Genomic DNA, 16,615 nt, shown 5'->3' on the forward strand with positions numbered 1-16,615 from the left:
CAAGTGGAAATAAGGTGAAATGAGGTTGTTGAAGTGAACGGTATAAATGGGTTCCGGAGATAAATTACCTGACTTCTGAGACAGGATCAAAGGATGGACACGACAAGAAGATCAGTGAGGTTGGACTCTGAAGGATAATCTTGTGGATCTTAAGAACCTTCACCTACTAAAAATTCATGTGATTATCTAACCACAACACGCTTAACTGGGGTAATCCATCAGTGCAGACAACAGAGCACTGCTATCCTATTTGAATAATTATTAATTCAAGCCTTGAAGCTGCCTCAACAAAAAATGAAGCTTAAGCAAGTTATTTTTGATTGTCAGCAGAGCATCTGAAGACAAATAAAAGCATGACATTTTGCCTGGAGCTAAGAAACATAGATGTGCGTCTTTCTCTACTTGCAATCATAATAGCCTTTGGACATTCAATCAGAGCTGAACTGCCAGTAAAAACAAATTGCCTTAAGAAAGAGCCTTTCATATTCTCAATGTCTCAAAGCTCTTCTCAGCCAATTAATTATTTTTTAAATTGCACTCATTATTATATAGTCAAACACAGCAGCTAGTGCATGCACGACCAAGTCCCACAACTAGCAATGACATGAGTAACCAGTTAATCTTTTTGATGAATGGTGTTTCTTAATCAGGTTGCCAATGAATTTCTTGTTTTTCTTCAAATGTTGCAATAGGATCTGAACAGACAAGAAAGAGGTTTTAGTTAACTTCTCATCAAAAGGTGTCATCTCTAAAACCACAACATTCCCTCCTGCTCTGCTCAAGACTGCAAGAAACCACAAAACATTATGAATGTAGCCCAATCCATCATGCATACCAGCCTCCCATCCATTGACTCTGTCTACATTTCCCACTGCCTTAGCAAAGCAACCAGCATAATTAAGAACCCCACACACCCCGAACATTCTCTCTTTCATCCTCTTCCATCAGGAAAAAGATACAAAAGCCTGAGGTCATGTACCAATCGACTCAAGAACAGCTTCTTCCCTGCTGCTGTCAGACTTTTGAATGGACTTACCTTGCATTAAGTTGATCTTTCTCTACAGCCTAGCTATGACTGTAACACTCTCTACATTCTCTCCTTTCCTTTTCTATGAAAGAAACAATAGTTTCCACTGTATACTAATACATGTGACAATAATAAATCAAATCAAATCAATAAACTGTCAGCCTGAATTAAATTTTCAAGTCTTGAAGTTGGGTATGAGTCCAGATTTCTCTAACTCAGAAACAGGAATGCTATCAACTGAGCAAGCTGATAGTCAATAAATGTCTATAGTTTGATTATTCTCTTCATGATGTTGGGAAGGTGTTTGTTGAAGAGAGGAAGGGGACTGAAGAATAGTTTTAAAATGATCTGCAATTGAAATGAGTACTTACAGAGCATTTTTTTTAAAAAAATAGGTCCGACAATTGCGGCATCAGATGTGGCTAGCTCAACTTCTATGCTCAATCAGCCTGGGAACTTCAAGAAGCCTCTGAACCGTAACCCTCAGCCACATTTTAATTACACAGTGACAAATGGAAAGAATGATGTCAGAGCTAGGAAACACTAATTCAGTGACAGACAAAACTTTTTACATTGCCTGCATTGAAAACCCATAGGACATTTGTGGTTTCATCCAGAGGAAAGGGGAATAAGTGAAGCCTTCACTGGCTGGACAAGATGAACTATCTACAAAGTGGAAGAGAAAACCATAGGTGGTGTCGCAAATATGAGATCACGTTTTCTGTTAATGCACCTTTTAATTATGAAATCAGTGAACTGACATGTTTTTGTTATATAAGTATTTTAAGGAAAGGAGCTGTTCTGCATTGTTTGTATTCAAAATAAGTAAAGGAATCCCAAGCTTTGCAATATTTATCTATTTAGATTTTAAAAAAATTGCTGCCAATTGCTACAATTAATGGACTCAAATATTTCTCCATGAGCATTAGTGCAACATTTTCTGCAATGTTAGACTGCACCCTCAACCTGAAGGAATCAAAATACGAAAGTATTCTTTATTCTTGGAATAATCAGTTTAGTCAAGAGATCTGTTGACGTTTTAAGACTTAATGTACAGAAGTGAAACAAATGTTTCTTGTTTTTAACTAGACTCTGATTTTTTGTGAATTTTTTTAAACAAGTGCTTAAACCTTGTTTCATTTAGGTAGACAATGAGCACGCAGATCAGATTGCAAGTAATTCACAAAGTTATTATGTCTTAGACCACAACAATTGGGACTAGCTTAGTAGTTAAAAACTGGGCGACATGGACAAGTTGGGCCAAAGGGCCTGTTTCCATGCTGTAAACCTGTAAACTTCTATAACTTGAATAAAATAACAGAAAATGCTAGGAATCAGCAGGTCAGGTGGCATCTGTGGCAGGAGAAACAGAGTTAATTGTTCTGATTGATACAGTAAGTAGTCTCAACATCAGGTCCAACAGGTTGATTTGATATTACGAGCTTTCGGGGCATTGCCCCTTCATCAGGTGAGTGATGAAAGGTTACTGATGAAAGCTCATCAACCTCAAAGTTTGGTCGGGAATTTCATCCTTCAGGTAGGCAGTAGGATTCAGAAAATTCATGGGTCACGTGAAAGTGCCCACAAAGGTGGGATCTTCATTGCTAAGGGGCTTGTGTGGGCTAGAATTAGGCCAACTGACCTGGAGGAGAAGTTTGGAGGCAGCCATAGAGCTGCCGAGTGTAAAGGCAGACTGTTTAAAAGACCCACCATAATGAAATGGGACTTCGTCCCACTTAAAAATAAAAACACAAAGGCCCTCACCCTCCAAAAACTGCCCAGGTTACATACATGCCACCTCATGCCCCCACCCATCCACTAAAAAGCCTCATGTCTTGATGCTAAGCTATGCAATTTCACCAAACTCCATTTTCATTCATGCCCCTGATGCCAAGTTCAAGCTCTCCCATACACCTTGCATAGCTTCTCATGTCCCCATGCCAAACTCTGACTTTCCACTCACCCCCATGGCCTCTCATGCCCCCTGCCATGAGAAGCTGTGGCACTTCCATCCCAATTGACCCACTCTACACTCTTTAGAACTAGTGGGGTGGCACAGTAGCAGAGTGGATAGCACTGCTGCTTCACAGCACTGGGGACCCAGGTTCGATTCCTGGCTTGGGTCACTGTCTGTGTGGAGTTTTCACGTTCTTCCCGTGTCTGCATGGGTTTCCTCTGAGCGGTCCAGTTTCTTCCCACGTTCTGAGGGACATGCATTGACCCGTATAGGTGCTGGACTGTGGCGACTAGGGGAATTTCACAGTAACTTCATTGCAGTGTTAATGTAAGCTGACTTGTGACTAATAAATAAACTTTATCTTTTATCTTTAATGAGCCATATAGTGACAGTGGGATGTGTAAAAAGAATTTTTTAAAAAGTAATTAATTCAGAATTTTCCCTTATGTTGAAAATAAAGACAGTTCAATACAAGCTAATAATATTGTTACTAATAATATCAATATCCAGACCCAGATTTGACAGCAGAGATCAGAGAGGCTGAGCTGTGTATCAAATAATGTGTGCTCTGGGGCTCAGGTGTTTTAATACTGTAATGGTTGTCTGACTCTCAGCCAAGCCTCATTGTTGTATGCATCCTTTTGAGTTTGTTAAAACGGTTTGTGTTTGGACAGGAGTCAACCCATATTCTTTGAAGGTACTCTTAAAGTCCAGATATCCATGACTGGGGTTGGAAATCTTGGTATCTAGATCCGCCTACACTTTTAAAGGGCATCCTGACTTGTTGAAAACTGAAGCAATTAATTCTGCTTTTCTCTCTCCACAGATGTTACCTGACCTGCTGAGTGTGTCCAGTACTTTTTGTGTTTATTTCAGATTTCCAACATCCATATTATTCTCCTTTTAATATATTAGTTGTCCTGCTCAGTGAAAGGTATATGTCACTTATGTATCAGATGCAATAAGTGTTGATTGACAGTAGATGAGTATTTATCTGATGGACACCTTTTTTTTGGCCAAGTGTAACAATCCATTTCAAACCATCACGCTGTGAAGGATGGAATTCGACATACCTTTTAAGTGGCAGTTATTACAATTTAGAATGTTGATTGCCCACGCATTAATGTCCCCTTGTAAATTTGTTGTGAAGAATCAATTGGTTGAGGTGGCAGGGGTGGGATGGTCCTTACCATAAAATTACACAAGGTACTGGCATATTACTCTCTAAAAGTCTCATAGGAAAGCACAGTCATGTAGCCTGAATTGGATTATATACTTTTCATATATCTGTTTTCCACCTCAATCAACAACATGTGGGGACAATTGACCTATTAAATTAGGGGTTGAAAGTAGGCATAAAAGACTCAAACTCAAAGCATTTATGCTGGGATTAAGTTGTTGATCTGCTTGAGCAACCTGGATCCCTGCAGTTGAATTTTCCTTCTTTTCATAGAACAATTAAACCAAAGTAACTTCAAAGCTGAATGAATAGATGCAAGCATTAAAGTGTGAACAGCAAAACTATCCCACATTGAAACTGTAATATTTTAAATATGCAAACTCTTACATTCATAGAATGAATGTTCATATGCTGATATCAACCTGATAATCAATATCTACAGTTTTCTGTTTTTGAGACCCAACCAATCTAGATCCGCTTAGAGAGATAATATTTGAATTTGAAGTTCTATTTGTTTTACCATTTTGATTATATATCACTGCAATTCCAGCAATTAGAGGGCTCCTTTGCCTTACTAAAGTAAATCATTTGATTTTAAGCCACATATAAATAAAACAAATTAAAAACTATTCCTCTTCTCAATGAATTTCTCTAAAATTTACTGTCAATAAATAAGCTGCTCAAGACGAAGGTGTTTTAAACACTAATGGGGTGTATGAGAGAGTAGGAAATCAAAACTCTATTTTAAAACTACATGATCATTCTTACAAGGTATCGATTTCCTAGGAGGTGGGGCAGTCTGCGTTACAGAATTAGGCAAGACCTTATTAATATTGCAAAGTGATAGGCTGATGGGAAGAACAGTCAAGTGGAGTAAAATAGAGTATCATATTTGTACTTTCCCTTTACTCATTCAAGGGATGTGGGCTTTGCTGTCTCTGCCAGCATTTATTGCCTATCCCTCATTGCCCTTGAAAAGGATGGTGAGCTGCACATCTGCATTCTATGCAATCAGTGGCGTGGCAGACATTCAACTTACTCAATGAAGCAAGGAATTGAGTGTGAAACCACCCCACACCCCACCTCTGCAACTGTTAAGTCAATCTGTCAGAAAAATATTATTATAATGCATCATTACTTTTACATTTAATAAAAAAAATTCTCCATATTCAACATGTCAAGAAATCTTATGAACTGTTACATGCTTTTTGGAAATAGTTGCACCAACTCATAGGTAGAAGCTTCATCCTTATTCCATAAGAAACTGTTTCAACGTTTCATTCTAAGCCTCCTGAGGCTGTTGTTTCAAGTAGTCAAAATTCAATTGCTCTTAATAGCTGGAACATTAATATGAAGAAATGTGAAATATATTCCTGGAGCCAAAGCCACTCTTTTCCTATATGTACCAAATTTGCAGATTTGGATATTGTATAATAGTGAATATAATATAATTTATTGTTAAATCTGTCTCTATGGTAGTGTTGTTCAATGTATTTATGGACTAGCTACTGATGTGGCTACAGTAAGATCATTTTAATTGCACATCCCAGTTTTTGTAGAAAATGCTCTACATACACAATAAATGTACTTCGCAGATGTATATTCACTTAACAAGTATCCATTACCATTTAGTAACCAAGGAAGTAGAGCATTCAGAGCAATCAAAGAACACTTGCATACCTTTTTGCCTTGTTATTTTAACCTTTTTGTCCATTAGTTTGTTAAAGTACCTAGGCGTACACCATGTTCGTACAAATATTGAAATCATGTGCCCTTGACAGTATCCATTGATTTTGGTTGATTAGAACTGGAGTTTGCTGCATTTGGATTTCCAATATGTCACATATAACTAATGGTTGACATATTGAGCAACATATTCTTTGACAGTTTTGGATACACAGAAGAATGGTTTTGGGGCTGAATTACTCACTCTGGAGTTTGCAGACTATAATACAAACTGTTTCTATCCCAACATGTTCCTCTTTTTCTGTTTCTCAAGATACTTGCCATGATTGTCATTTTCCAATTAAAAGCAAAAGTTTCCCACTGTAACTCAATTTAGGTTAGAATTTGGAACAAATGGGTACAAGAGAGCAGTCAACACTCCTAGAAAAATCTCTGGGTGAGTTAACTTTTGGAATATATTGGCAAAGTACCAGAGGGTTGGAAAACTGCTGATGTGACACCACTATGCAAAAAGGGAGGGTGACACAAAGTGGATAACTAGAGGCCAATTAACCTAACATCTATTGTTGAAAAAATGTTGGAATCAATTATTAAGGAAGTAATAGCAGCACATTTGGAAAATCATAATCTAGTCAAGCAGAATCAGCATGGTGTCATGAAACGAAAATTGTGTCTGACTAATTAGAGTTTTTCAAGGGAGTCTCAATCAGAGCAGGAGAGGTGAACCAGTAGATATGTTGTATTTGGATTTCCAATAGGCATTCAACAAGGTACCTCACATAAGGTTAAATCATAAGAGTCTATGGTATTGGAGGTAGTATATTGGAACGGATAGAAAATTGGTTAATAGGCTGGAAACAGTGAGTGGGGGTAAGATATTCTTTTTCAGGTTGACAAACTGTAACCAATGGGGTTCCACAGGAATCAGTGCTGGGACCGCAACTGTTTACCACATATATTAATGACTTGGTGGAAGGAAACAAATGTACCGTTGACACAAAAACAGGTAGAAAGACAGATTGGGAGAAGGATACAAACAAAATTACTGATAGGTTAAGTAAGTGGGCAAAAAGTTAGCAAATGGAGTATAATGTGGGAAAATGCAAAGTTGTTCATTTTGGAAAGGAGAACAAAAGAACAGTTTTATTTAAATGGAGACAAACTGCAGAAAGCTGCAGCACAAAGGGACTTGGGGGTACTTGCGCACAAAATACAAAAAGCTAGCACACAGGCGCAGCAGGTAATCAGGAAGGCTAATAGAATGTTGGCCCTTATTTCGCAGCCTGGTGGCACCGTGGTTAGCACTGCTGCCTCACAACACCAAGGACCCGGGTTTGATTCCCACATTCAGTGACTGTGGAGTTTGCACATTCTCCCTGTCTTTGAGTGGATTTCCTCTGGGTGTTCCAGGTTCCTCCCACAGTCTAAAGGTGTGCAAGTTAGATGAATTGGCTATGCTAAATTGTCCCATATTATCCAAAGATATGTAGATCGGGGGATTAGTGGGGTAAATTACAAGGCTTGTGGGGATAGGGTCTGGTAAGATGTTCTGTCAGTGCAGATCCGAAGACCCAAATGGCCTCTTCCTGAACTGTGGGGATTCTATGATTTAAGGGTGTTGGAGTAGAAGAATAAATCTTGCTGCAACTGTACAGTTATTGGTGAGACCACATCTGGAGTAGTGTGTGTAATATTGGTCTCCTTACTTATTATTTAATTGGAGGCATTTCAGAGAAGGTTAGCTAGAATGATCCCTGGTATGGAGGGATTGTCTTTTGAGGAAAAGTTAAACAGGAAAGAGAGTCTACTCATTGAAATTTAGAAGAATGGAAGATGATCTCATCGGAACATATAGGATTCTTAAGGGGTTTAACAGGGTGAATGCTGACAGGATGTTCCCCTTGTGGGAGAGTCTAGGACCAAAGGGAATAGTCTGAGGAAAAAAGGGTTGCCAATTTAAGATTGAGATGTGGAGGAATTTCTTTTTCCAGAGAGTTCTGAGTCTTTGGAACTCCTTGTCATTGAGTGCTGAGGGGACGTAATCCTTGTGTATGTTTAAGACTGAGATAGATTCTTTGATCAGTAAGGGAATCCAGGGCTATGGGGGAAGGGGCAGGGAAGTGAATGTGAGGAATGTCAGATCAGCCATGATCCTATTGAAGGGCAGAGCAGGCTCAAGGACCAAATGGCTACACCTGTTCTTATTTCTAATGGTCTAATGGCCTTATGGAATATGGCACATTGTATTACTAGATGGAATGCATAATGTTGGAATACTTAGCTTATTGAAAGTGTGGCTGTTTCAAGGTTAAAGATCTGCTTTAATAAATATGATTATTACATTAATTATTTTTAATCATTCATAATAGAGTTTATTTTTTCTGATATGACTTGGATAGTGCCTACTAGCTTTAACATTCTCTTTTATTGATTCCTGATGACAAATTATCAGCACTGTGAAGGAACTATCCAAACTATCCATTGTGGTTGAGTTAATGATGCATGGGTTGGAGTGATTTTCTGACAATCAATCCTCGACACACAAATTTTGGAATAATTTAATACCTTTATTGTCTATAATTCATAACATTTACATATTTGTAACATCCAAGCCCAACCACGAGATAACATTACTGGCAATTCAAGAGGATATGTTCAGATGCCCTCGGACAAATTGAGTGACTGTGGACATTTAATTTCTAGCAGTTTGTATGGTAAAGAACTATTTCTGTTTATTACTCCTTCGACTGTTTCATGGATTTGCCTTAGAGATTTGTCCTCAATTGTCTGCAATTAAAATTACAGTACTTAATTATTTAATGTGCTACAATTATGAACATTGTCAGTAAATTTTGTTACTCAAGTCATGGATAATGTCATTTTTTCTAAGATTATCTTTTGAAATTTTTATACAATGAAATTCATATTTACTGATGTGGAAGTACCTGTAGTTTTGTGGTGGAATCACTGTTGGATCAGAGATAATTGATACAGTGCAACTTTCGAGTTAGATGCAAGTGTATTTAAAAATACTGGGAATACGGAGCTCTGTGAAGCCTAGTGATGGGTCAACTTTTCAGGTGTATACACCATCAGAATTGGAAATTCTTCAAGTAAGTTTATTCCAGCTTTGGGTAAAAGGGATGAAAGTCGAAAACAAATATACTAATTCCTATTACAAGGAAGCAATAAATAGGTTTATAACCATAAATGGGAAACCTCTTCCACAAAAAAACCCACCATGTATGTCCAGTACTTTTTAATTTTTGATTTCTGGCATTTACAATTCTTTACAAACTTTAATTTTATAACATTATATGACTAATTAATTTGATGTTTAATTTTTTTATGGAGTAAGAGGAATGCTATCAAAATTGAAGTCCTTAGACACGAGTTATTTATTTTTGGGGTTCAAATAGTCTTTTATTTCCACTTGCCAGCATGAAATAACATTTTCAATTTGAGTATTAAAAAGCTGACTTTTTATACAAAAATGATTGCATATAATTCAGGAAAAATCTAGTCTCTCACATTTTGTAATCATTGGAAGCTTTGTTTCACTATGGGCACAAGGCAAAAAGACTTCACCAACCACTCAGCTTAAAATTGCATTTAAGTTAGATGCCTGTAAAGGGGGAAGATATGGAGAGTGAGCAGAGGAATGGGGTAAGTAGTTCATGAATAGGGGTGGTCAGGAACAGCAATTTGATTGTTCAAAATATTCACTACTGTGCTGCAACATTCTAAAACAATATATTGATGCTGGTTAGGAAATGTTAATCATTGGGAGTACTTTAAAAAATGCTCATTTCTGCAATTCTCTATGAATGACTGACAATTGCTTGGTTATTCAGTTCTAGAATTATAAAAAGAGATGTCCGAATATGAAGCAGTTTTGTGAATTGTGTAAAGTTACGCAATGGGATGAGTAAATGGCACAAAGACTGATGCACTTGTATTGAGAGTCTTTCACACTAAAATGCTATTCGTCCTATCTGTCCCCAGCTGTGTGGTTGAGATTAACACACAGCCCTGAGAATTCGTCTGAAGAATAATCATAGAAAAGACAAAGAAGTGAGTTGCTGCTATTTTAGTAAAACTTTTTTCTGAATGTATAAAAGTACAGTAACCATACTTATTCAAACAGCAGATACGATATAACCTTCAGGAATATAATCCCTTTTTTCCATTTAACACTTTAATGGATTTTTTCTAAAAAGTCCCCATAGTGGTTCCTCCTAATGATCTCTAGGTTAAAAGGAAAGGGGCAATAACATATTTAGGAGTCTGAAATGTTACTAATGTCCCATCCCCAGCATAATTTTAAAACTATTGATAATTATCCATCTTATGTTTGAGTTCCACTGATTTTAGTTTTCCAACATTTTGATTTGTATTTATTGTCAGATCACTTCTTAAGAGCCACTGACTAAGAATGTTTGCCATCCCCTGATCTCATGTCTGTTTTCTACACTAGATTTCTTGTCAATTTCCAAACAGGAGGCACATTCTAAATGCAGTTTTTTTTTGTCTACAGTCTATAGTTCTATGCACTGAAAGTTGCATACCCCTATAATATAAGTAGATGGATAAGTGCATAATGTATATCATAATAGATCATTCTAGTTAAGCCACCTCTGACCAACTACTTACAGAAGTTAGATCTATGATTAGAAAGAAAATAATATTTCAGCCCTACCCACTGTGAATACACAGGAAAAACACTTTCCAATGATTAACTAAGCATATAATGAAGTGTTGAATTTTTTTAACCTTAGCGTATTTATTTTCTGTATCTGATGCGGTATAGAATTTACACAATTTTATTTGTACTTTTTGAAAATGATTCAAAATGAATAAAGTGTTGTCAATTTTGAAAGTCTGATTGCTAAGTGTACTGAACTACTTTCCCATGCAGTAAAGAAATGTAGCCAATTACATTAATCCGGACAGGAGGAGACCAAAGGAGACCATTTGTTATTATTTTGGCTCTAAGGATCATGAGAGTGAAATTAATCTATCAGTTCAAAGTGAAGTGTACAATATCCCTCTACCGTTAATGGCTGGCTAATAAAATTACAATGTAAAATGTTCATGTTTTAAGCCTGCAACCTCCCATCACAATCACTTTTTATTTGTGAAATTTGTTTAGTTTTCACGGGGTGCGCAGCAACAACAGAGGCAAAATGGTGGCACAGTTGTTAGCGCTGCTGCCTCACAGCGCCAGAGACCCATGTTCCAGTTGCAACTTGGGTCACTGTCAGTGCAGAGTCTGCATGTTCTCCCCATGTCTGTGTGGGTTTCCTCCGGGTGCTCCAGCTTCCTCCCACAATCCTAGAGGCATGCTGGTAAAGTGCATTGTCCATGCTAAATTCTCCCTCAGTGTATCCAAACAGGTGCCAGAATGTGGCGACTAGGGTATTTTCACAGTAACTTCATGGTTTTAAGTTTATTTATTAGTAGGATTACATTAAATTGATTAATATTAACATCAATTACATATAATCTTAACCGACTTAATTCATTGTAGTTCAGAAGAGTGAGAGGGGATTTCAAAGAAACTTATAAAATTCTAACTGGGTAAGACAGGGTAGATTCAGAAAGAATGTTCCCAATGGTGGGGGAGCCCACAACAAGGGGTCATAGTTTGAGGATAACAGGTAAATCTTTTAGAACTGAGGTGAGGCAAAATTTCTTCAACCAGAGGATGGTGAATGTGTGGAATTCACTGCCGCAGAAAGTAGTTGAGGCCAAAATGTTATCTGATTTCAAGAAGAAGTTAGAGAAAACTCTCAGCGGCTAAAGGGATCAAGGGACATGGGGGAAGGTGGAATCAGGACATTGAATGTGATGATCAGCCATGACCAAAATGAACAGCAGAGCAGGCTCGAAGGGCTGAATTGCCAACTCCTGTTCCATGTTTCTCTGTAACACTGCAATTAAGCTGCTGTGTAAATCCCCTAGTCCCCACACTCCAGCTACTGTTCAGGTACACTGAGGGAGAATTTAGTATGGCCAATCCATCTAACCAGCACATCTTTCAGACTGCAGGAAGAAACTGAAGCACCCAGAGGAAACGCATGCAGATATGGGGAAACATGCAGACTCTGCACAGACAGTGACCCAAGCCAGGAACTGAACCCAGGTCCCTGGTGCTGCGAGGTGGCAGTGCTAACTACTGTGCCACCCTGCTGCCCTGAGGTGTTAATGTAATGATGTGGCAATGCCAGTGTTGGACTGGGATAAACACAGTAAGAAGTCTCACAACATCAGGTTACAGTCCAACAGGTTTACTTGGTAGCAAAAGCCACTGGCTTTCAGAATGCTTGCTGCCCCTTCCTCAGGTCAATCCCTCTCCCAGAGCCTGACGAAGGGGCAGCGTTCCTAAAGCTAGTGCTTTTGCTACCAAATAAACCTGTTGGACTTTAACCTGGTGTTGTGAGATTTCTTTGTTAATGTAAGCCCACTTGTGGTAATAATAAATAAACGTTATGCTATGAGATAGAGGAAACATTCAGTGAGCGGGTGTTGGGGCTGAAGTGGTTTGGTCGGGGCTGGGCTGACAGAGGGATTCAGGCGCCACTAGGGGCCGCCCTGAGCTGCGGGCGGCAGCGGCGGAGGAGGCGGCACCTCTTGTGCAGCTCGGGTTGCGGGAGGGAGTTGCGGCCGAGTGGCTGTCACTGGCTGGCTGTCCCTGTTTGGACCGAATACAGCCGGAGGTCTCGGATCAGTCGGCAGGCGGGGAGCGGACTGGTTTTATTTTGCTGCAGTTGCTGAGAAAAGGGCTGGGGGAATTTGAGGAGGCAGCGATCACCTTCCCCAGCCCCCGGCTGTCAGAGTGTGAGGGATCCTCACCTCAATCCTCCTCCCAGAGTGAGGGATCCTCACCTCAATTTCCCCTCCCAGAGTGAGGGATCCTCACCTCAATTTCCCCTCCCAGAGTGTGAGGGACCATCACCTCAATCCCCCTCCCAGAGTGTGAGGGACCTTCACCTCAATCCCCCTCCCAGAGTGTGAGGGACCCTCACCTCAATCCCCCTCCCAGAGTGTGAGGGACCCTCACCTCAATCCTCCTCCCAGAGTGAGGGACCCTCACCTCAATCCCCCTCCCAGAGTGTGAGGGACGCTCACCTCAATCCTCCTCCCAGAGTGAGGGATCCTCACCTCAATCCTCCTCCCAGAGTGAGGGATCCTCACCTCAATTTCCCCTCCCAGAGTGTAAGGGACCCTCACCTCAATCCCCCTCCCAGAGTGTGAGGGACCCTCACCTCAATCCCTCTGCCTGTGAGGGATCCTCACCTCAGTCCCTCTCCCACAGTGTGAGGGATCCTCACCTCAAAGCGATCTGCGTCCTCAGACTGCCAATCAAGAATTTAATTTATTTATTTAATCTATTTCCTTTTTAAACCCCCTCCTTCCCCTCCACGTATTTCTGAGGCTTGTTGTACTCAATCTTGCTGATTTATTTATTTGTATATGTTGTTTTAAATAACGTCGTTATTTGGATTTTAAAATCAGTTTCAGGCTGCAGAATCTGCGGAATATATAGTTTTTTGCTTTCTGGTGTAGCTTTTTTGGTGTAAGAAAGCAAATTTAATTTCCAGATTGACGTCGATGTGAGTGAGGCTTTTGGAGTTAAACCGGCTGATTTGTTTTAAATCGTTATTCTACAGCATCTCCTGTAGAGTGGTTTTGCTGTTGACTTTGTTTCCAAAATTCAAATTTAGTGGGACGTGTTTATCAAGGAATTGTTCAGGAAAGGTTTTGTTCATTGGTTTTGCATTTTCTTCAGTTTTCCAATTGTTAAAATAATGGGGGGGACGCAGAGAAAAGATGCAGCAATTTGGCAGCAAACCAAAGCACTCATATACAGAAATTTCCTCATCAAAAAGCGAAACAAAGACCAGACTTTACAGGTGAGTGTCATTTTATTCACCTACATTTGGATTTGTTCCCAGTCAGCTGATCAGCCGTCTCCAGAGTTGTTCCCATGTTTTCTAGGCGGTATTATAATATGTGGAAGTTACCTGAAACAGACTGCATGTAAAATGCTGGCCCTGAAGGATTCTGTACTCCTGGGACGGTAGAAATGATATAACATTCTATTTTTAAAAAACAGAAGTCTCGATGTTTTTGCATTTTTGCAGAACTTGCGGTTTTCAGATTGCCAGGTTCCTGTCATATGTAGATATGCAACTGGTGTTCCATTAATGTCTCATAAGAATCAAAGTATTGAATCAGATATCTCCCCCAGGTAAAAGGTAAAGTCGCCATAGACCCAGATGACCTTAGGCCTCTCCCCTTTTAAGTTGGGGGGGGGGGCAGGGAGCGGTGGGAAGGGGGTTGTGGGGGGGGGGGAAGTCAACTGGTGGTAATTTAACCTGTAGTTCACCACACCTCAAGTGAAGGGCTGGGTTAACAAGGCAGGCCTTTATGAATAACTTCATCCGGCATGGAATTGAACCAACACTGTTGGTGTTGCTCTCTGCATTATGAAACAGCTGTCCAGCCATTCGAGCTAACCGATCACCCCGCCCCCCCCGCCCTTACCTCTCTTTCAGTGACCACATTCTTATGTATATTAACTACTAGAATACGTTATTACAGAAACACGGTGAAAAAGAATATCAATCAAAAAAATTGGGGGTGGTGTTACGAAAGATAGTTAAGGCTCGGAAGAAAGTTGTTATTATGTGGGTGTTGGCTTGCATTCCTTCGGGCAATTCGGAAGATAAAGTGTAATTATAAATGAAAACATCATCAAACTATTGAGTTAAATTGTGGTTTGAGATGATTTCAGTAGACTACTGGGTTGTGATCTGACAATTTCTATGTATCTGAGGTACTATCTTGTTTGATTCTACTGAGTGGCTGTCTCCAACCCATGTACCAGCCTACACTTCCTGCTTTCTGTGGCTTGTTGCTTTTGCTGCATTCCCCCTCTGTCACTGTGCTCTAGACTCTCTTTCTTGCTACTGTCTGTGATTGTGTCTTAATGTACCAACTGTTTTGACACTATTGGAGAGGGATTGCCAGTAGTAATCTGAATACACGCGCAGTACGGTGGCAGTGTGGTTTGCATTGCTGCCTCACAGTGCCAGAGATCTGGGTTCAATTTTGGCCTCAGGTCACTGTCTCTGTGAGAGTTGGCACATTCTCCCTGTGGCTGCATAGGTTTTCTCCAGGTGGTACAGTTTCCTCACACAGTTCAAAGATGTGCAGGTTAACACGATTGGCCATGCTAAATTGAGCCTTAATATCAGGGGTTACGGGATCGGACCTCAGTAGGATTGTTGTCGGTGTAGGCTTGATGGGCCAAATGGTCTCTTCCTGCACTGTAGAGATTCAATGAATATAGATTACAGTACAATCTTGGAAGTAACTCCAGATTTAAGACTGCTCTACAAATAATGTCTTTTATATTTTGTATTCAAAGTACCAAGATAGTAACCCTAAAATGTTGTTGCTTCAAACTTGAAATCGTATCTGACATTTACCATAATATTCTGGTCATTTGCTCCCCTGCTTTCAAGTTTAGGACTTACTTGGATCACAAACTTTTTTATGTTCAACTGAGTGCAGTTGATTCTTAAGCTTGAACTTTTACAACATCGGAAGAACTCTGCACTTTAGCCAAAATGGTGCATGAGCCCAGAATCCAGAGGTCCTGCCATAAACCCAACATTTTCTCCAGAAGATGAACGGGTTGTAGCAGGGAGGTATTTCACAAAGCCATAGTTCATGGAGAAAGTAGCATGTTCAAAATTTCAGCTGTCTTCAAACAAGATGCATTTTTGCTGACAGGATTTCCAAAATGATAGTCATTGGCTTTTGACATTTGAGGAAAAGCTCTAAACCACCAGAGTTCTTTGGGAGAGATCCAGGTACCCCTTTGGAATTGTTAAGAGTGGACTTGAATTTGCGTAAAAAGCGGATAAGGTCTGTGAAACTGTCCAGCTACCAAGTAACAAATCTCATGATCTTTAATTTTTTTTTTAAAAAGCTTGCAGTTCAGAGAAAGTTTACTAGACCAATACATGGAATGGACCTGTTGTCTTGTGAGGAAAGGTTGGACAGACTAGGCTTGTATCCTCTGAAGTTTAGAAGAATAGGAGGTGAAACACACAGGCCGAAATTCTCTGACCTTGTCCATAGACTGGGATTCTCTGGTCCTGCTGCAGTGAATGGAGATTTAGCTGAGCACCAAATTTTCCGTTCTTGCAAGCAGTGTTGGTGGAGCATATGACATAGAGAATTCCGTCCATAAGATCCAGAGGAGTCTTGACAGGGAGTATGTGGAGGGGATGTTTCAACTTGTGAATGAATCTGGAACTAGGGGTCACTGTTGTTTAAAAACAAAGGGTCATTCATTTAAAACAGAAATGAGGCTTAATTTTTATCAAACAAAAACTGACACCAAATCACATAAGGAGACAGGTGACCAAAAATTTGATCAAGGAGATTGTTTTTGAAAAAAATGTCGTAAAGCTCTTGTCCACTCCTTTTTAAAAGTTATAATTGAATCTACTTCCACTACTCTTTCAGGCAGTGATTTCCAGATCATCATATCTCACAGGATAATTCCTTTTGCCTCATCCCACCTCTGGTTCTAATTGAGTACCCACTCTTCTGCCACAGGAAAGTTTTTTTCTTATTTACTCTTTATGATTTTGGGCACAGTAAGAAGTCTCACAACAACAGGTTAAAGTCCAACAAGGTTTATTTGATATCACGAGCTTTTGGAGTGCTGCTCCTTCATGACTTA

General features: G+C 39.7%; 2 protein-coding genes across 3 annotated transcripts in view; both read left to right on the forward strand.

Moving 5' to 3' along the window:
* Positions 1–10,645, forward strand: part of kif19 (kinesin family member 19) — a 191,524-nt gene extending 180,879 nt beyond the window's left edge. Inside the window, exon 21 of the mRNA XM_080208830.1 lies at positions 1,423–10,645. Within this exon, the coding sequence (XP_080064956.1) occupies positions 1,423–1,574 (152 nt within the window). The 3' untranslated portion in view covers positions 1,575–10,645. The remainder of the gene's footprint in view (positions 1–1,422) is intronic.
* Positions 10,646–13,359: 2,714 nt separating this feature from the next.
* The window catches only part of abca5 (ATP-binding cassette, sub-family A (ABC1), member 5), a 124,361-nt gene continuing 121,105 nt past the window's right edge, over positions 13,360–16,615 (forward strand). Inside the window, exon 1 of one of the 2 annotated variants that reach the window (XM_080208831.1) lies at positions 13,360–13,766. In XM_080208831.1, coding sequence (XP_080064957.1) covers positions 13,662–13,766 — 105 coding nt within the window. In that variant the 5' untranslated portion in view covers positions 13,360–13,661. Of the gene's footprint in view, positions 13,767–13,844; positions 13,934–16,615 lie in introns of those variants that run through there. The other variant, XM_080208832.1, reaches the window with a different exon arrangement.

This window comes from Carcharhinus amblyrhynchos, chromosome 21 (genome assembly GCF_965287045.1).
Source record: "Carcharhinus amblyrhynchos chromosome 21, sCarAmb.v2.hapA, whole genome shotgun sequence".
NCBI classification, from domain to species: domain Eukaryota; kingdom Metazoa; phylum Chordata; class Chondrichthyes; order Carcharhiniformes; family Carcharhinidae; genus Carcharhinus; species Carcharhinus amblyrhynchos.